Source organism: Rana temporaria, chromosome 11 (genome assembly GCF_905171775.1).
Source record: "Rana temporaria chromosome 11, aRanTem1.1, whole genome shotgun sequence".
NCBI classification, from domain to species: domain Eukaryota; kingdom Metazoa; phylum Chordata; class Amphibia; order Anura; family Ranidae; genus Rana; species Rana temporaria.
The window spans coordinates 5,433,980-5,455,957 of NC_053499.1; the positions used below are offsets into that span (position 1 = coordinate 5,433,980).

At 46.8% G+C, this 21,978-nt stretch overlaps 1 protein-coding gene across 10 annotated transcripts in view; it reads right to left on the bottom strand.

Moving 5' to 3' along the window:
• Positions 1 to 21,978, bottom strand: part of NAV2 (neuron navigator 2) — a 286,033-nt gene that overhangs the window by 140,815 nt on the left and 123,240 nt on the right. For 9 of the 10 annotated variants that reach the window (XM_040327916.1, XM_040327913.1, XM_040327912.1 and 6 more), the window contains one exon: positions 20,952 to 21,097. In XM_040327916.1, the coding sequence (XP_040183850.1) occupies positions 20,952 to 21,097 (146 nt within the window). Of the gene's footprint in view, positions 1 to 10,978; positions 11,059 to 20,951; positions 21,098 to 21,978 lie in introns of those variants that run through there. The other variant, XM_040327919.1, reaches the window with a different exon arrangement.

Genomic DNA, 21,978 nt, shown 5'->3' on the forward strand with positions numbered 1-21,978 from the left:
GTTTCAAGAATACGCTTATAGATATGACGGCGCACATTTGGACTTACGACAGCGTATCTGGAGATACGTCGTCGTAAGTCCTTTCTGAATCCCGGCCTTTGTATCTACAATGTTGTGTAGTGAGTGTACAGCTTGTATAACAGTGTAAATTTGCCGTCCCCTCAAAATAACTCAACACACAGCCAGAAGTAGAACCCGTCCTGTTATACCGCTGGATGGTCTTGGCCCCCATGCTGCAGCTCAGTTTCAGGGTCTTGGCAATCTTCTTATATCCTCGGCCATCTTTATGTAGAGACACAATTCTTTTTTTTTTTCAGATCCTCAGAAAGATCTTTGCCATGAGGTGTCATGTTGTCCTTCCAGTGACCAGTATATGAGAGAGTGAGAGCGATAACACCCAATTTAACACACCTGCTCCCCATTCACACCTGAGACCTTGTAACACCAACGAGTCACATGACACGGGGGGAGGGAAAATGGCTAATTGGGCCCAATTTGGACATTTTCACTTAGGGGTGTACTCACTTTTGTTGCCAGCGGGTTCAGACGTTAATGGCTGTGTGTTGAGTTATTTTGAGGGGACAGTAAAGTTACACTGTTATACAAGCTGTACACTCACTACACAACATTGTAGCAAAGTGTCATTTCTTCAGTGTTGTCACACGAAAAGATACAAGAAAAGATTTACAAAAATGTGAGGGGTCCACCAATGAGCGCATAGATACTCTATGCGCTCATTGGTGGACGCAGCTCTATGCGCTCATTGGTGGACGCAGCTCTATGCGCTTATTAGTGAACGCAGCTCTATGCTCTCATTGCTGGACGCAGCTCTATGCTCTCATTGCTGGATGCAGCTCTATGCTCTCATTGCTGGATGCAGCTCTATGCTCTCATTGCTGGATGCAGCTCTATGCTCTCATTGGTGGAGGCAGCTCTATGCGCTCATTGCTGGATGCAGCTCTATGCGCTCATTGCTGGACGCAGCTCTATGCGCTCATTGCTGGACGCAGCTCTATACGCTCATTGCTGGACGCAGCTCTATACGCTCATTGCTGGACGCAGCTCTATGCGCTCATTGCTGGACGCAGCTCTATGCGCTCATTGGTGGATGCAGCTCTATACGCTCATTGCTGGACGCAGCTCTATGCGCTCATTGCTGGACGCAGCTCTATGCGCTCATTGCTGGACGCAGCTCTATGCGCTCATTGGTGGACGCAGCTCTATGCGCTCATTGCTGGACGCAGCTCTATACGCTCATTGCTGGACGCAGCTCTATGCGCTCATTGCTGGATGCAGCTCTATGCGCTCATTGCTGGACGCAGCTCTATGCGCTCATTGCTGGACGCAGCTCTATACGCTCATTGCTGGACGCAGCTCTATACGCTCATTGCTGGACGCAGCTCTATGCGCTCATTGCTGGACGCAGCTCTATGCGCTCATTGCTGGACGCAGCTCTATGCGCTCATTGCTGGACGCAGCTCTATGCGCTCATTGGTGGATGCAGCTCTATACGCTCATTGCTGGACGCAGCTCTATGCGCTCATTGCTGGACGCAGCTCTATGCGCTCATTGCTGGACGCAGCTCTATGCGCTCATTGGTGGACGCAGCTCTATGCGCTCATTGCTGGACGCAGCTCTATACGCTCATTGCTGGACGCAGCTCTATGCGCTCATTGCTGGATGCAGCTCTATGCGCTCATTGCTGGATGCAGCTCTATGCGCTCATTGGTGATGCAGCTCTATGCGCTCATTGGTGGACGCAGCTCTATACGCTCATTGGTGGACGCAGCTCTATACGCTCATTGCTGGATGCAGCTCTATGCGCTCATTGGTGGACGCAGCTCTATGCGCTCATTGCTGGATGCAGGTCTATACGCTCATTGGTGGACGCAGCTCTATATGCTCATTGGTGGACGCAGCTCTATGCGCTCATTGGTGGACGCAGCTCTATACGCTCATTGGTGGACGCAGCTCTATGCGCTCATTGGTGGACGCAGCTCTATGTGCTCATTGGTGATGCAGCTCTATACGCTCATTGCTGGATGCAGCTCTATGCTCTCATTGGTGGATACAGCTCTATGCGCTCATTGGTGATCCAGCTTTGTAAATTGAGCCTGGTGAAAGCTCTGCATTACAATTATTTGAAGCTCGGAAAGAAAACAACTAAGGATTTGGACTTTAAAGGCAATTTGGACCACATCAATTTTATAAAAATATAGATTTGATAAAAGCAAAACACAGAAGCTAAAAACATGTAATTGCGTATGTGTAGAATTTGGGCTCGGTCACATAGGGGGGCCACACACACTACAATAGGATTGTACAATCTCCTCTTAAACGTATCACAACTATATAATATGAGGAGACCCCTAAACAAGCCACTCTCTGCATAGACGTGTACTACAGACACATACAATAATTGCCGGAGAACAGAGAGAGATTTCCAGTAGCTGTGACAGAGTGAGAAGGTTGCAGCCTGAGATCATCGTTTCCATCCCTCAACACACAATTCATATAGAGAAGAGAAGAACGTTACTCACCTTCCCTTCCCCATAGTACCGGCTCCACGCTCTGCCCCCCGCATTCATCACTACAAAGTCTTCTGTGAGATGTACTAATCTCTCCACCCTCCACCAGACTCTCTCCACCCCCCTCCCATCCATACAAGTCCCCATCCCTCTCTACAGCTCTCCACCTCACTGACCTCTCATTTATATGTCACAGAGAGAAAGAGGAGGACTAATTCATTCCTACAAGTCTCTGCACCAGAGGAGCTTACACTCTAATGTCCCCCTTACAGCCACACAATATTATACATTATTATAGCTCTGACATATACCGCAGTGCTGTACAGAGAACACTGAGCCAGTCACATCAGTCACCAGAGGAGCTTACACTCTAATGTCCCCTCCACCACAGTCACACACTATTATTATTATACATTTATATAGCTCTGACATATACTATAGTGCTGTACAGAGAGCACTGAGCCAGTCACATCAGCCACAGCACCAGAGGAGCGTACACTCTAATGTCCCCCCCACGGGCACACACTATTATTATACATTTATATAGCTCTGACATATACCGTATTGCTGTACAAAAAGCACAGAGCCAATCACATCAGTCACCAGAGGAGCTTACACTCTAATATCCCATCCCCCACACTCACACATTATTATTATACATTTATATAGCTCTGACATATACCACAGTACTGTACAGAGAACAGTCACACCAGCCTCTGTACCAGAGGAGCTTACACTCTAATGTCCTCCCCCCCCTGCAGTCACACACTATTATTATTATACATTTATATAGCTCTGACATATACCGCAGAGCTGTACAGAGAGCACCGAGCCAGTCACATCAGTCTCTGCACCACAGGAGCTTACACTCTAATGTCCCCTCCCTTACAGTCACACACTATTATTATTATTATTATACATGTATATAGCTCTGACATATACCGCAGTGCAGTACAAAGAATACTAAGCCTGTCACATTGGTCTCTGTACCAGTGGAGCTTACACTCTAATGTCCTCCCCCCACAGTCACACACTATTATACATTAATATAGCTCTGACATATACTGCAGTGCTGTACAGAGAACAGTCAAACCAGCCTTTGTACCAGAGGAGCTTACACTCTAACGTCCCCCTGCAGTTACACACAATTATTATTATACATTTATATATATCTGACATATACCACAGTGCAGTACAAAGAGCACCGAGCCAGTCACATCAGCCGCAGCACCAGAGGAGCTTACACTCTAATGTCCCCCCCACGGGCACACACTATTATTATACGTTTATATAGCTCTGACATATACCGCAGTGCTGTACAAAGAATACTAAGCCAATCACATCAGTCTCTGTACCAGAGGAGCTTACACTCTAATGTCCCCCCACAGTACCATACCATTTTACATTATTATAGCTCTGACATATACCGCAGTGCTGTACAAAGGACACTGAGCCAGTCACATCAGTCTCAGTACCAGAAGAGCTTACACTCTAATGTCACCACCATGATCACATCCAAGCACGAGAGACTATTTTGGAAGAATCCGATTAAAGTGGAACTCCAGGCAAAATGTTCTTCTTTACAGACACAGCAAGAAAAGGGTTAGAACCCCTGTGAGGTTTTCTTTGCCATGGCTCTCCCCATTGAGGGAAAGGCCCCCCCCCCCCCATCTCTTTTCCCTGTGAGGAGAATCCATAGGAAAGCCACACACATATACAGGGAGGAAATACAAACTCCATGCTGATGGGAATTACACCCGCAATCTCATCAGTGGCTAACTTCTTTATGCGATTAGCGGAGCGCTTTTAGTTCGGGGTCATTATAAATGTCATTGAAGATTTCAGTTAGTTTATATCGCACGCTCTTCAGAGAATTGTGAATTTCCAAAGCCAGATGGTCCTCCATGGAGGGTCCCCATACCATTTCAGTATGCTCTGAGAGTTCATAGAAAGCTAAATTTGAGTTCTGTGACGTCGTCTTTACTCTTGTGAGGTCAGTGCGAAGTGCGTTACATAACATTACATGGAAGATCCCACATATCACATGTTATATAACAGGAGTTGCAGCGAGGAAGGTGGAAATCACAGGAGGGGGGGGGACCAAATCCCCGTCCTGGAGGAACCCTTGAAATAATCTGCAATTCTCAGAGAACCCCTGATAAGACCAATTCATTAGTGGTCAGTAGGAAAAGTGTCCCTTACATTGGTGATCAGTGGGAAGAATGTCCCTTACATTGGTGATCAGTGGGAAGAATGTCCCTTACATTGGTGATCAGTGGGAAGAATGTCCCTTACATTGGTGATCAGTGAGAAGAATGTCCCTTACATTGGTGATCAGTGGGAAGAATGTTCCTTACATTGGTGATCAGTGAGAAGAATGTTCCTTACATTGGTGATCAGTGAGAAGAATGTCCCTTACATTGGTGATCAGTGAGAAGAATGTCCCTTACATTGGTGATCAGTGGGAAGAATGTCCCTTACATTGGTGATCAGTGAGAAGAATGTCCCTTACATTGGTGATCAGTGGGAAGAATGTCCCTTACATTGGTGATCAGTGAGAAGAATGTCCCCTACATTGGTGATCAGTGGGAAGAATGTCCCTTACATTGGTGATCAGTGAGAAGAATGTCCCTTACATTGGTGATCAGTGAGAAGAATGTCCCTTACATTGGTGATCAGTGGGAAGAATGTTCCTTACATTGGTGATCAGTGAGAAGAATGTTCCTTACATTGGTGATCAGTGAGAAGAATGTCCCTTACATTGGTGATCAGTGAGAAGAATGTCCCTTACATTGGTGATCAGTGGGAAGAATGTCCCTTACATTGGTGATCAGTGAGAAGAATGTTCCTTACATTGGTGATCAGTGAGAAGAATGTTCCTTACATTGGTGATCAGTGAGAAGAATGTTCCTTACATTGGTGATCAGTGAGAAGAATGCTCCTTACATTGGTGATCAGTGGGAAGAATGTTCCTTACATTGGTGATCAGTGAGAAGAATGTTCCTTACATTGGTGATCAGTGAGAAGAATGTCCCTTACATTGGTGATCAGTGAGAAGAATGTTCCTTACATTGGTGATCAGTGGGAAGAATGTTCCTTACATTGGTGATCAGTGAGAAGAATGTTCCTTACATTGGTGATCAGTGAGAAGAATGTCCCTTACATTGGTGATCAGTGGGAAGAATGTCCCTTACATTGGTGATCAGTGGGAAGAATGTTCCTTACATTGGTGATCAGTGGGAAGAATGTCCCTTACATTGGTGATCAGTGAGAAGAATGTCCCTTACATTGGTGATCAGTGGGAAGAATGTTCCTTACATTGGTGATCAGTGAGAAGAATGTCCCTTACATTGGTGATCAGTGGGAAGAATGTCCCTTACATTGGTGATCAGTGGGAAGAATGTTCCTTACATTGGTGATCAGTGGGAAGAATGTCCCTTACATTGGTGGAACCAATTGCCTTCAGAAGTCACCTAATTAGTAAATAGAGCCCACCTGTGTGTAATTTAATCTTAGTATAAATACAGCTGTTCTGTGAGGCCCTCAGAGGTTTGTTAGAGAACCTTAGTGAACAAACAGCATCATGAAGGCCAAGGAACACACCAGACAGGTCAGGGATAAAGTTGTGGAGAAGTATAAAGCAGGGTTAGGTTATAATAAAAAATCTCCCAAGATTTGACCATCTCACGGGGCTTCTGTTCAATCCATAATCGGAAAATGGAAAGAGTATGGCACAACTGCAAACCTACCAAGACACGGCCGTCCACCTAAACTGACCGGGCCGGGCAAGGAGAGCATTCATCAGAGAAGCAGCCAAGAGGCCCATGGTAACTCTGGAGGAGCTGCAGAGATCCACAGCTCAGGGGGGAGAATCTGTCCACAGGACAACTATTAGTGGTCTCTCCACAAATCTGCCCTTTATGGAAGAGTGACAAGAAGAAAGACATTGGAGAAAGAAAGTCATAAGAAGTCCTGTTTGTAGTTTGTGAGAAGCCATGTGGGGGAGGGGACACAGCAAACATGTGGAAGAAGGTGCTCTGGTCACATGACACCAAAAAGTTACTTTTTGGCCTAAAAGCAAAACGCAATGTGTGGGGGAAACTAACACTGCACATCACCCTGAACACACCATCCCTACTGTGAAACATGGCGGTGGCAGCATCATGTGGGGGGATGCTTTTCTTCAGCAGGGACAGGGAAGCTGGTCAGAGTTGATGGGAAGATGGATGGAGACAAATACAGGACAATCTTAGAAGAAAACCTGTTCGAGTCTACAAAAGACTTGAGACTGGGGGGGGGGGGGGTTCACCTTCCAGCAGGACAACGACCCTAAAGTACAGCCAGAGCTACAATGGAATGGTTTAGATCAAAGCCTATTCATGTGTTAGAATGGCCCAGTCACAGTCCAGACCTAAATCCCATCGAGAATCTGTGGCAAGACTTGAAAATTGCTGATCACAGACGCTCTCCATCCAATCTGACAGAGCTTGAGATATTTTACAAAGAAGAAGAATGGAGGAGAAATGTTCCTCTCTAGATGTGCAAAGCTGGTAGAGACCCCCCCAAAAAGACTTGTAGAGAAAGGGGGTTCTACAAAGTATTGACTCCGGGGGGCGCCATACAAATGCACCCCCCACAATTTTCACCTATTTGTAAATAAAATTGAAAAACATTTATAATTTTCCCTCCACTTGTGTTGGTCCATCACATAAAATCCCAATAAGATACATTTATAGTCTTTGGTTGCAACATGAGAAAATGTGGGAAATTTCAAGGGGGTATGAATACTTTTTCAAGGCGCCGTATTATCCTATAGACAGAGGCCCAGATCCACGTACCTCGGCGCATCTTTAAGTCCGGCGTAGCGTAGCTCAGATACACTACACCGCCCGTAACTTACAGCGTATTTTCCGTATCCACAAAGATTTTGCGCCATAAGTTACGGCGGCGTAGTGCAACTGTCGGCGTAAGGGCGCGCAATTCAAATGGATAAGATGTAGGCGTGTTTTATGGTAATTCATCTTGACCCCACGTAAATAACGTTTTTTTTTACGGCGCATGTGCCGTCCGTGGGGGTATCCTAGTGTGCATGCTCGAAATTAATGCTTTCGACGTGAACGTAATTTACGCAAAGCCCTATTCGCGAACGTTTTACGCAAACAACGGAAAATTCGACGCTGGCCCGACGTCCATACTTAACATTGGCTACGCCTCATAGACCCAGGGGTAACGTTACGCCGAAAAAAGCCTTATGGAAACAACGTAAAAAAAAATGCGCCGGCCGGACATATGTTTGTGGATCGCCGTATCTAGCTCATTTGCATACTCGACGCGGAAATCAACGGAAGCGCCACCTAGCGGCCAGCGTTAATATGCACCTAAGATCCGACGGCGCACTAAGACGAACGTCAGTCGGATCGAGCCCACATTCAGTCGTATCTTTGTTTTGTGGATACAAAACAAAGATACGACGGCGCATCGTAGAAATTACGCGGCGTATCTAGCGTAATTTCTTTGTGGATCTGGGCCAGAATGTTGGTTTGGAGTGAATGGTCTGGGTTCCGTGACGGAGCAGCACTTGATACATCATGGAGATGCCTCGTTATTTATTATGAAGGTTCTTCAGAAGATGCCACCAGCCCATCCCTCCACATCCAGATCCCGCTCTACACTCCAATGTTAGCGGAGGAAGGGCGGCACATGGCCCCCGCCGCGAGATCAAAGCGCCGTCCACCTGCAGATAAATCCCCGGGGGACAGGAAGTGTCCCGACTTTGTTCTCTGGAAGGAGTGGGGGAGAGAATTACAGCCGCACCAGATAATGGTTTATCTTCTCTCGGGGAAATTAAACAACGAGTTCTGAAGTATGCGGCGGACGCCGGACTTTATTGGTTCCTCCGCGTCGGTAAGAGGACCTGCGATATAAACAAAGCCGTGGAAGGGTCTCCTTGTAAGGGCGAAGAATTCCCCACCACAAGGAACTCTATTTATTAAACACGACTCTACGGCGGGCGAGCGCCGAGATATTTCCACCCCGCACACCACTTGTCAGGGGAATTACCGGACTCTACGGCTCAGGATTTACAGAGAGGGAAACACTCGCAGGTAGAATACAAGGGGATTAGAAAGCCTAGAAACAGGGGGCTCAACTCTTGTGTGTTACACCCCCGGCAGGGCCGTCTTTAATGCTGATTGGACCCCGGGCAAAAATTTTCTTGGGGCCCCCCCAATTTTTTTTACGTTGTTTCCGTAAGGCTTTTTTCGGCGTAACGTTACCCCTGGGTCTATAAGGCGTACGCAATGTTAAGTATGGACTTCGGGACAGCGTCGAATATTCCGTTGTTTGCGTAAAACGTTCGCGAATAGGGCTTTGCGTAAATTACGTTCACGTTGAAAGCATTGACTATTTGCAACGTGATTTTGAGCATGCGCACTGGGATACCCCCACGGACGGGGCATGCGCCATTCAAAAAAAACGTCATTTACGTGGGGTCAAGTAGAATTAACATAAAACACGCCGACATCTTATCCATTTAAATTGCGCGCCTTTACGCCGACACAGTTACACTACGCCGCCGTAACTTACGGCGCAAACTCTTTCAGGATACGGAAACTACGCTCTAAGTTACGGCGGCGTAGTGTATCTTAGATACGCTACGCCTGCCTAAAGATAGGCAGATCTTTGTGGATCTGGCCCTGTATTTTTTGGCAGAAAATTACTTGGAACCCCCAAACATTATATATAATTTTTTTAGCAGAGACCCTAGAGAATACAATGGCAATTGTTGCAATATTTTATGTCCCATTGTATTTGCCCAGCAGTCTTTCAAATACAATTTTTTGGGGGAAAAAATACACTTTAATGAATAATAAAAAAAAGAAAAGAAACAGTAAAGTTAGCCCAATTTTTTTTTGTTTAATGTGAAAGATGATGTTACGCCGCGAGAATTGTGAGAGAATCGCGATCTATCTTCAATCTAAGCAAAAGAATCCGGAGCCAGATCCTCATAGAGAGTACGCCGGCGTATATCTACTGATACGCCGGCGTACTTTCAAATTTCCCGCGTCGTATCTTTAGTTTGAATCCTCAAACCAAGATACGACGGCTTCTGGGTTAGATCCGACAGGCGTATGGCTTCGTACGCCTTCGGATCGTAGGTACAATACTTCGGCGTCTGCTGGGTGGAGTTTGCGTCGTTTTCCGCGTCGGGTATGCTAATTAGTTATTTCCGACGATCCACGAACGTACGCGCGGCCGTCGCATTCTCTTACGTCGTCTCTAGTCGGCTTTTTCCGGCGTATAGTTAAAGCTGCTTTTTTGCGGCGTATAGTTAAAGCTGCTTTTTTGCGGCGTATAGTTAGACTTGCCATGTTAAGTATGGCCGTTGTTCCCCCGTCAAAATTAGAATTTTTTTTTTTGCGCAAGTCGTCCGTGAATAGGGATGGACGTAATTCACGTCTAAGTTCAAAAAATGAAGTCGTTGCAGCGTCATTTCGCGCAAAGCACGGCAGGAAATTTCGAAACGGAGCATGCGCAGTTCATTCGGCGCGGTAACGCGCTTCATTTAAATGAATCACGCCCCCTACCCGCCGATTTGAATTACACGCCGAGAGATACAGTACGCTGCCGTAACTTACGGCGCAAATTCTTTGTAGATTCAAAGAATGAAAAAGTAAGTTACAGCGGCGTAGCGTATCTCTGATACGCTGCGCCTATCTAAATGTATGTGAATCTGCCCCCCGGATTTTTATTTTAGCCAGAATGGTGCAGCTCTAACATACAGATATAAAAAAAAAATACTATCTGGATGAAACCACCATAATGCCGCGTACACACAACCGTTTTTCATGTCATGGAAAAAAAAAAAAAAAATTCTGGACGTGATTCTTGTCAAGCCTGCCTTGCCTACACACGATCGTGGAAAAAAATGCTCTAGCAAAGCGCGGTGACGTAAAACTCGTACGACGGCACTATGAAGGGGAAGTTCCGTTCGAATGGCGCCACCCTTTGGGCCGATTATGCAAAATTCCCTTCTCATAACTTGCTTACGCGTTTTTTTTCCCCCCGTCGTTAAAGCGTACACACGACCGCTTTTCACGACGAGAAAAACGACGACGTGGAAAACTACGTTAGCAGGTTCTACATTTTTAATGGCCATTTTTCTTGTCGAGAAAAATGCTCTGGAGCCCCCACATATGCGACCGTTTTTCACGACCAATTTAAAAAAATGTCATTTTTCTCGCCATGTGTGCGCGGCGTTACACACACTCAGTACCATAGAAGTATGACATGCAGAAGTTACAGATTGTAATGATTTATATCTGAGGTTTCCCGGCTGCAATAAATCCCCCCCCCCCCCCCCCCCCGTTTCTCTTTTCTAACCCTCGTCTGCACTTCCCAATCCTAATCCTCGGGAAAAATATCCCTCCTGATAATATTTCATATCAAACCTTCCCAGCCGTCCCGCGCAGGTCTCCGGATTGCTTGAACTCGGCAGTACTGACCAAGCTCTGGGCCCGTCACGGTGCACCCAGCACGCTCGCCCTCTCACCCCGGGGACTCCACGTTAATAATCTCCTGACTGTGTCAATAATACAATGTTTTCACTAACGTCCCCTCTCCTACAAATTGGAAACATGTCCGCGAGTCTGGAATTCCACAGAACCCGGAGCTCTGCAGATCTCTGGCGGGGTTCAGGCGTTGTGGGTTTTTGGTGTCCGGGTTTGGAGGACAATTCTTTTCATGCAAAACCGGCACTGAGACCAACACAGAGGCGGCCATTGGTGACCTTCTGAAAATGCCCATTGCCTCTTTTTTATAAAGCTTTAGTACGGTTTTAGTTTTTTGCGTTATAAACCAAAAAAAAAGAGCAACAATATTTTTTACTTTTTGCTATAATAAATATCCTCCAAAAAGTATATAAAAAAAAAAAACACACACTTCTTTCTCAGTTGAGGAAGATACGTATTCTTCTACATATTTTTGTTAAAAAAAAAGAATCGCAATAAGTGTATATTGATCGGGTTGCGCAAAAAATAAAGGGCTAGATTCAGATAGCTGCGCTTAATCTTAACAACGGCGCAGCGTATGGTATTTACGCTTCGCCGCCGCAACTTACAGTAGCAAGTGCGGCGTAGCGTAAATGGGGCCGGCGTAAGCCCGCGTAATTCAAATGTGGAAGGGGGGCGTGTTTTATGCTAATATGTGATGACCTGACGTGAATGACGTGTTTTACGAACGGCGCATTCGCCGTCAGTGTACATAACCCAGTGTGCATTGCTCCCAAGTACGCCGCAACGACGTATTGGTTTCGACATGAACGTAAATGACGTCCAGCCCTATTCGCGAACGACTTACGCAAACAACGTAAAAAATTCTAAAATCGAAGCGGGAACGACGCCCATACTTAACATTGTGTGCGCCTCATAGAAGCAGAAGCAACGTTACGCCGACAAAGCCTTACGCAAACGACGTAAAAAAACTACCGCCGGGCCCACGTACGTTTGTGAATTCGGCGTATCTAGGTACTTTTTTTTTACGTCGTTTGCGTTCGGCTTTTTCCGGCGTAAAGTTACCCCTGCTATATGAGGGGTATGTGCGGCGTATCCTATGTTAAGTATGGCCGTCGTTCCCGCGCCAAGTTTTGAAATTTTTACTTTGTTTGCGTAAGTCGTTCGCGAATACGGCTGGACGTAATTTACGTTCACGTCGAAAGCAATGACGTTTTGCGGCGGTTTTTCGAGCATGCGCACTGGGATGTTTTCACGAACGGCGCATGCGCCGTTGAAAAAAAAATTAAAATACGCGGGGTCAAGACAAATTTACATAAAACACGCCCCCAACATCCCCATTTGAATTAGGTGGGCTTACGCCGGCCCACATTAGTTACGCCGCCGTAACTTAGGGCGCAAGTTCTTTCTGAATACGGAACTTGCGCCCAAAGTTACAGCGGCGTAACGTATCTAGGATACGTTACGCCGGCCGGACAGATACGCTCAGGTATCTGAATCCGGCCCTCAGTAAACAGTCCAAGATACGGTGACCCCCATAAAACGACCGCGGGGTCATTCAAAGAAAAAAAAAAAGAATCACCTTGACTTCCAAAACGCCGGTGTTAATAATTAAAAGGGACCGAAGTTAAAAAGTAAACAGGTGAGAGCCCAAATCATTTCATGTGGTGGGAAAATGTTTCCAGAGGGACACGCCGGCCGTCCTCTCCTCTGATACCACAAAAGGAATGACCTGTTCTGTGACCTCAGAGGATATAGTAATAAAAAAAAAAGAAATGAAAAAAAGTTCAGAATGCTTTTTAATCACAGTGTATGTGCGCCCCCTTCTGTCCTGAGTCAGGAATAGCTTTCATCCGATTACTAGCCGAGTTTTATTACTGTAGAGATTTGTCTCGAAATCATACTTTTTGCAAAATTAAACAAAAACAAATTATTCTGTGAAAAAAAAAAAGATAAAAAACTTAACTGTGCCCATCGCCCATTTTCACTTTTTCTATCTAACTCTCAAGGGTTTTTATTATTGTAATCACAGATACACAAACATCACTGTAAAAATATCAACTTACCCTACCTCAAAAGTGGACAGTGTCAGTCAGTAGGGCAGTGGATGGTGTCAGCAGGTCAGAGGTTGGCGCCAGCAGGTTAGAGGATGGTGTCAGTAGGGCAGTGGATGGCGTCAGTGGTTGGTGCCAGTAGGTTGGTGTCAGTGGGGCAGTGGACACTGTCAATTGGTCAGGGGTCGGTGTCTGTAGGACAGTGGACGGCGTCAGCAGTGGATGTCGTCAGTAGGGCAGTTGACGGCATCAGTGGTTGGTGCCAGCAGGTCAGAGGTTGGTGTCAGTAGAGCAGTGGAAGGTGTCAGTAGGAAAGTGGATGGTGTCAGTAGGGCAACCTTACAATGATGGGCAGAGACTGTGGACACCTTACAGTGATGGGCAGAGACTGTGGACACCTTACAGTGATGGGCAGAGACTGTGGACACCTTACAGTGATGGGCAGAGACTGTGGACACCTTACAGTGATCGCCGGAGACTGTGGACACCTTACAATGATGGACAGAGACTGTGCACACCTTACAGTGATGGGCAGAGACTGTGGACACCTTACAGTGATGGGCAGAGACTGTGGACACCTTACAGTGATGGCCGGAGACTGTGGACACCTTACAATGATGGACAGAGACTGTGCACACCTTACAGTGATGGGCAGAGACTGTGGACACCTTACAGTGATGGGCAGAGACTGTGGACACCTTACAGTGATGGGCAGAGACTGTGGACACCTTACAGTGATGGGCAGAGACTGTGGACACCTTACAGTGATGGTCAGAGACTGTGGACACCTTACAGTGATGGCCAGAGACTGTGGACACCTTACAGTGATGGACAGACTGTGGGCACCTTATAGTGTTGGACAGAGACTATGGACACCTTACAGTGATGGGCAGAGCCTGTGGACACCTTACAGTGATGGGCAGAGACTGTAGATAAGCTTCAATGATGGTCAAAGACTGAACAGCTTACAGGAGATGGTCAGAGACTGAAGACATGCTACAAGAGATAGACAGAGACTGTGGACGTGCTACAGGAGAGGGGACATGTGACAAGAGACTGCTAGAGATCACTTCCCATTAGCAGATCAATGCTCTCCACTCTTATTACTGCCTTCTGGGGTTCCAGGGCCAGAAAACCAATATCAAAGGGCTGCATGTGGCCTTGGGGGGTGCAGATCGGGCACCAGGGCTGCCTGTGGGAGATTTCTCAATTTTTTTTAAAACATTCCTATTTTTAAAGGACGTAAACCTCCCACAAAATGGGCAACTCCTTATTTTTAACTGAGGGAAGACAAAATTTTCCCTCTTAGAGGCGTCACTTTGTTTGGTTCTCGCTGCATTTCCCTAATTGGTTCTCCCACCCGCCTCCTGCTCACACTTTGGCGTTGCGGCTTCTATCAACATTTATAAGCTGCAAAAAAAATCCGCAGCCAAGAATTCGGCGTCAGAACGTGTCGCAGTGCGACCAAACAAGAAGCAATTATTTTTTCTGCGCTTTATAAATAAAAAACGTGTGTGGAACAGATGGAAGTTCTCGTTTATCTGGACATCTGTGAGCAGCAGGAAGCAAGACTCGGATATTCCATCACCAAACCGCTAGAAAAACACAGCGAACGCTCCGGGGCTCCGCTGACCCCTGAAATTACATTTCAAACAGAATACGAGGCGCGGCTTTGATGTTTGCGAGATGTGAGGAAAGATGTTCACAGGAATATAGGGAGGGTGTAGCGGATTCCCGGCGAGCGTCCCCTACGCAAAATCCAATTTATTAGCCCCCCCCACCCGACCTTCTCCTCCCACATACATTGGGTTGGATATACATTGTATTGTCTACAGGGACATGGCCTACATCTTCCAGGTCATCCTCGTCTCGTCACCTTCTCAAACTTTTTGGCCCAGATTCACAAAGCACTTATGCCGACATATAACAAGTTACGCCGACGTAAGTGCAAATGTGCGCCGTCGTATCTGTGCGCCACACCCAAGAACAGATATGTTCAACGCTGATATTTTGTTGGCAGATATTAAAGATTCTAACTACCAGCAAGAATAAGTCCTTATATTTAAAGAGCACCTGTCATTTCAGATCCATCCTGGAAGTGCCTTTTAGCGGGGCATCCACTCACCTGCTGCCACCATGTCCCTCCCCTTGTTGTGTCCCTGCGGCATCACCAGCCTTCCCATTAAAATGAATGGGCCTGTTGGTGAGTCAACAGCGGGCCAGAGGAGGAACCAACGGCGGGTCAGAGGAGGAGTCAACGGCGGGCCAGAGGAGGAGCCAACGGCGGGTCAGAGGAGGAGCCAACGGCGGGTCAGAGGAGGAGCCAAAGGCAGGCCAGAGGAGGAACCAACGGCGGGTCAGAGGAGGAGTCAACGGCGGGTCAGAGGAGGAGCCAACGGCGGGTCAGAGGAGGAGCCAACAGCGGGTCAGAGGAGGAGCCAACAGCGGGTCAGAGGAGGAGCCAACAGCGGGTCAGAGGAGGAGCAAACAGCGGGTCAGAGGGGGAGCAAACAGCGGATCAGAGGAGGAGCCAACAGCGGGTCAGAGGAGGAGCCAACAGCGGGTCAGAGGAGGAGCAAACAGCGGGTCAGAGGGGGAGCAAACAGCGGATCAGAGAAGGAGCCAACAGCGGGTCAGAGGAGGAGCCAACAGTGGGTCAGAGTAGGAGCAAACAGCGGGTCAGAGGAGGAGCCAACAGCGGGTCAGAGGGGGAGCCAACAGCGGGTCAGAGATGACAGTTGCTCTTTAAAAATGATGATTTAAATCAAGCCTTTTTACTAGAGATTTGAATCGTGATTTTAATCGACTTGATTAAAATGAAATCCACCCTGGTCACAAGAACTGCTAATACAAATTATTTGATAAAGATTATTTACAGCCAAGCTACAGTTACATGATCACTTCTATTTTAAAGGCACTTCCTTCCCCACCCTCAGACGATTTGTATGTAGTCCTCTGATATATCCAATATATCTTTGCATTTTAGTTCCCTTCTGTGAGGTTTTTAAAAAGTGTTTGTGTAATTTCTCAATGAATACACCAGAGGGCGACATTGCACCATTATTTGTACTGACAGACTACATTTACTGACAGCGCCCGGCACTGATCATTTCCCATCTATGGGGAAGCTGCAGGTCACCGATTTTCACCATTGTTATCTTCCTACACAAGTGCAGTTAGTGGGGGTGATCGATTGCACAGGAATTTGATTGTTATCGATCCTTTCGGAAGAAAGTAGAATGTTGGCATTACCAGTCTATTCCTCCACATGGGTAAAAAATAGCCAGCCAAGAGAGATACAGGAAAACCTTGGTTTGAGAGTAACTTGGTTTGAGAGCGTTTTGCAAGACAAGCAAAATATTTTAACAAATTTTGCCTTGATATACAAGCGATGTCTTGATATAAGAGTAGCGTCATGTCACAACTGAGTATAAAAGAGAAGAGAGGAGCCTCTAAGTGTAGCAATATGGTTACATTTAATGAAGGTACAACATTTACCAAAAATATGTAGAAGAATATGTATCGGCCTAAACTGAGGAAAAAATTTGTGTGTTTTTTTATATATTTTTGGGGATATTTATTATAGTAAAAAATATTGCTTTTTGTTTCCAAAATTGTCACTCATTTTTCTGTTTAAAGCACAAAAAATAAAAACCGCAGAGGTGATCAAATACCACCAAAAGAAATCTCTATTTGTGGGAAATAAAAGGACGCCAATTTTGTTTGGGTGCAACGCCACACGTCCGCGCAATTGTCAGTTAAAGCGACGCAGCGCCGAATCGCAAAACGTGCTCTGGTCAGGAAGGGGGTAAATTCTTCCGGGGCTGAAGTGGTTAAGCTGGTCATGGCATTAGAATTTTGTAATCAATTTTTTTTTAATTTTAAGAACATTCCTTTAATTTTCCAATTGTTAGTGAGGTCAAATCAACGTTCGTTTTCGAACCATAGTAATTAGGGTGTCCCGATACCAATACTAGTATCGGTATCGGTACCGATACCGAGCATTTCCCCAAGTACTTGTACTTGGGGAAATGCTCCGATGCTTCACCCGATACCTCGGCAGTCAGGGTGATGCCCCCTTTTTAGCTGTTTTGGTTAAAGTTATACAGCGGTGATCGGTGCTTGTAACTCCCCCCAAAGCCGCACCGATCACCGCTGACTGTCCCCCTCCGAGCTGTCCCCCTCCGTGCTGTCTTCCCCTCTCCGTGCTCTGTGCTGTCTTCCCCCCTCCGTGCTCTGTGCTGTCTTCCCCCCTCCGTGCTCCGTGCTGTCTTCCCCCCCTCCGTGCTGTCTTCCCCCCTCCGTGCTGTCTTCCCCCCTCCGTGCTGTCTTCTCCCCCTCCGTGCTGTCTTCTCCCCCTCCGTGCTGTCTTCTCCCTCTCCGTGCTGTCTTCTCCCCCTCCGTGCTGTCTTCTCCCCCTCCGTGCTGTCTTCTCCCCCTCCGTGCTGTCTTCTCCCCCTCCGTGCGCCTTGCTGCTTTCCCCCCTCCGTGCTGTCTTCCCCCCTCCGTGCCGTCTTCCCCCCTCCGTGCTGTCTTCCCCCCTCCGTGCTGTCTTCCCCCCTCCGTGCTGTCTTCCCCCTTAATTTGTCAGGATGGAGAGCGGAGGTAGGAGCCATTTATGAATGGAGAGGAGCTTCTCTCCATTCATTTTAGCTGAGGCTGCAGAGAAAGGGACTGGGGAATCTGTGTCCCTAGTCCCTTTCTCTGTCTTAAAGGGGAGATGTCAGGGGTCTGTTAAGACTCCTGATATCTCACCAAAGACCCCCAACAGGGCTGATTAAAAATCCACCCCCCCCCCCCTCTAAAATAAATAGTAAAAAAAAAAGATAACTGTCACATGACATTTAAAAAAAGTATTGGTAATCGGTATCGGCGAGTACTTGAAAAAAAGTATCGGTACTTGTACTCTGTCTCAAAAAAGTCTCAAAAAAATGAGAATACTGAAAGGAGCAGGATCAATTTTTTTTTTCTTGAAAAGCAAATAAAAACTTTAAAATACTTTCGGATCTCATTCATCAAATCATCGAATGTACTGAGAATTTTAGTGCGTATGCTTGTTTGAAAATCTACTAGTGTATGGCCAGCTTTAGCAAAGCAACAAAGATGAACAGTCAGTGAAGCCGAACATTCCTGTTCATGACATTGCCACAGACCGTACCTGGATGTCTCACCGCCCTCAGAGGTCTCTGAGACTGACACAGACAGTACCTGGATGTCTCACCGCCCTCTGAGGTCTCTGAGACTGGCACAGACCGTACCTGGATGTCTCACCGCCCTCTGAGGTCTCTGAGACTGGCACAGACCATACCTGGATGTCTCACCGCCCTCTGAGGTCTCTGAGACTGACACAGACCGTACCTGGATGTCTCACCGCCCTCTGAGGTCTCTGAGACTGACAAAGACCGTACCTGGATGTCTCACCGCCCTCTGAGGTCTCTGAGACTGACACAGACCGTACCTGGATGTCTCACCACCCTATGAGGTCTCTGAGACGGACACAGACCGTACCTGGATGTCTCACCGCCCTCTGAGGTCTCTGAGACTGACAAAGACCGTACCTGGATGTCTCACCGGCCTCTGAGGTCTCTGAGACTGACACAGACCGTACCTGGATGTCTCACCGCCCTCTGAGGTCTCTGAGACTGACACATTCATTTACATTTACCAGCTGTCACAACAGACAGCTCCGAGGTATTTACATTCCCGGGAAGGACGGATAAGGACAGGTGGCTCTGATCATCTCCATACTATGTATATACATTGTGTGCCCATAAAACCATTTCATTCAATCATGGATGCAATTTCTACCTTCTGAGAAGTAATGTCATGGAGAGAAATCTATATAAAGAACAGACCAAGAAAGGACCAATAAGGATAGATAAAGAGAATAAGAGATGGAAAGAAAGATAGAGAGAGCGTGGGAGAGAAGATGAGACATAAGAAATCACAGACTTCTAAATTCCCTACATGTACTTGCCCCTCCTCTTCCCTTTATATTATCATTCAATCTGATTACATTACCCTTTATCCTTATTCATGTCCCCAAATGGTGGACAATAAAGCTAATTTGAAAAATTGGAAAAGAGTGGAAAGAAAGTGAAAGATAAGGAAAAAATGAATGAGAGAGAAAGAAGGAATGAGAGACAAAAGGTAATTAGACAGAGAGAGCAAAGTGGTAATTCGAGGGAGAAGGAGAGGGTGGGAGAGAGAGAGAGAGAGATGAAAGAGAAAAATTTAAGAAATATGGAATGAAAAAGGGGGTAAGAAAGAGCTGGAAAGAAAATGACAAAGAAAAAAAGAAAGGAAATGAGAGAGAAAGAGAGAAACGGAATGAGAGGGAAATTAAATGAGTGGAAGAAAGAGGGGGGTGAGAGAGAAGAAGAATGAGAGAAGAAGAAGAGAGAGGGGGAATGAGAGAGAAGAAGAGAGAGGGGGAATGAGAGAGAAGAAGAGAGAGGGGGAATGAGAGAGGGGGAATGAGAGAGAAGAAGAGAGAGGGGTGAGAGAGAAGAAGAGAGAGGAGGGGGATTAGAGAGAAGAAGAGAGAGGATGGGATGAGAGAGAAGAAGAGAGAGGGGTGAGAGAGAAGAAGAGAGAGGGGATAAGAGAGAAGAAAGAGAGAGGGGATAAGAGAGAAGAAGAAGAGAGAGGAGGGGATGAGAAAGAAGGAGAGAGAGGAGGGGATGAGAAAGAAGGAGAGAGAGGAGGGGATGAGAAAGAAGAAGAGAGAGGAGGGGATGAGAGAGAAGAAGGAGAGAGGAGCGGATGAGAGAGAAGAAGAGAGAGGAGAGAGGAGGGGGATGAGAGAGAAGAAGAGAGAGGAGGGGGATGAGAGAGAAGAAGAGAGAGGAGGGGGATGAGAGAGAAGAAGAGAGAGAAGGGGGATGAGAGAGAAGAAGAGAGAGAAGGGGGATGAGAGAGAAAAGGGGAGAGGAGGGGGATGAGAGAGAAAAGGGGAGAGGAGGGGGATGAGAGAGATGAAGTGAGAGGAGGGGATGAGAGAGAAGAAGAGAGATGAGGGGGGTGAGAGAGAAGAAGAGAGAGGAGGGGGGTTAGAGAGAAGAAGAGAGAGGGGGGTGAGAGAGAAGAAGAGAGAGGAGGGGGTGAGAGAGAAGAAGAGAGATGAGGGGGGTGAGAGAGAAGAAGAGAGAGGAGGGGGATGAGAGAGAAGGAGAGAGAGAGGAGGGGGTGAGAGAGAAGAAGAAGAGAGAGGAGGGGGATGAGAGAGAAGAAGAAGAGAGAGGAGGGGGATGAGAGAGAAGAAGAAGAGAGAGGAGGGGGATGAGAGAGAAGAAGAGAGAGGAGGGGGATGAGAGTGAGAGAGGAGGGGGATGAGAGTGAGAGAGAAGGGGGATGAGAGAGAAGAAGAGAGAGAAGATGAGAGAGGAGGGGGATGAGAGTGAGAGAGAAGAAGAGAGAGGAGGGGGATGACAGAGAATAAGAAGAGAGAGAGAGAGAGAGAGAGAGAGAGAGAGAGAGAGAGAGAGAGAGAGGAGAGAGAGATGGCAAAGAAATGGAAAAGACAGGGGAAGAGGAGAGAGGATAAAAGAAGAAAAGAAAGAAGTGAAGAGAATGAAAAAAAGAGAAGAGAAGGAAGAAGAGAAGATGCACTGGAATGAGAGCAGGAGAGAGATAGAGGTAGAAAGTGCAAGGGAATGAGAGAGGGAGATAAAGAAAGAAATAGAGAAGGGGGGGGGGGGTTATATAGTATGGGGGGTGGTGAGATAGATAGATAGATAGATAGATAGATAGATAGATAGATAGATAGATAGATAGATAGATAGATAGATAGATAATTATGTCATCAGATTGATCATTTTTAGAGGTAAGAATCGCAGCGTTGCCGCCGTGTCACGTACCTTTCTCAGTCGCAGCCGCGGGGGGGTTCACTGGCTTGGCTTTGTCGTAGTTGTTAAAGCTGTGACTGCGTCTGTTCCCAGGGACCGGGCCCCGTGTTTTGGCCTCGCTGCCTGCAGCAGATGTCCTGGTACTGGGGCCGGGGAGCCTGCAAACGGTGAGAAAACAGAAAATGAGAGGCCGGGGATGAGGACCATGTGCGCAGGACACGTCCACACACCACGGGACATTATTTGTAGCCATGGGATGGAAACTTTTTAGCAAAAGATAAATATTATTTCTTTCATGTTATTATACTATAAAGGAAACCAAGACTGGAGACTGTCAGGCATTATACACAGAGCTACCGAAGACCATTATGGAAGAAGGGAAGGGGACACTATGGCTGCTACCTACACTGACCAATCAGGTTTTGTCTTTCACTCAGTATACTGCATAGGGAAAGTCCAGCATGGAATCTGATTGGCTGGTCTGGTGATAAATTACAGGTAAATAACATGCATAAAATACATTTAATGCTCATATAATATTGTGTGGGAAGGATGAATGGCGACACGACAGCTACCTCTTTTACTTGCTTTTCCTTCAATAAGATTGCAGCTCAATACCCGACACCCGCATCAACAAGGGGGTACCTGTGCCCATCCAGGACCGCCAACAGGGGGTAGAGCCAGCCCTCCTATACACGTTGCGGGTTCAATTAGTTCAGCATAGGGTCCGGGGGCAGTGAGCGGGCTCTTTAAATACTTTAGGGTGCATGCAAATAGGGGATAATTTACTCATATGACCTGAAGCAGGCAGAATAATCTTCCCTGCCGCATCTCCGAACAAATAAATTAAAGTTCAGGCCTCTGCTTCTATATTAATTTGCCAGGGCAGGCCGGAACTCGAGGAGGACAAGGGCCCCTTGCCCACAACCCTGGCCTAGTGGTAATGGGGGTATGCGATTGGGGGCTATTAAAAAACTGTGCTAGTAATGTCAACAGTTGCTAGGGATGTGGCAGGTGCCAGCACCCCCTGCTATCTTAG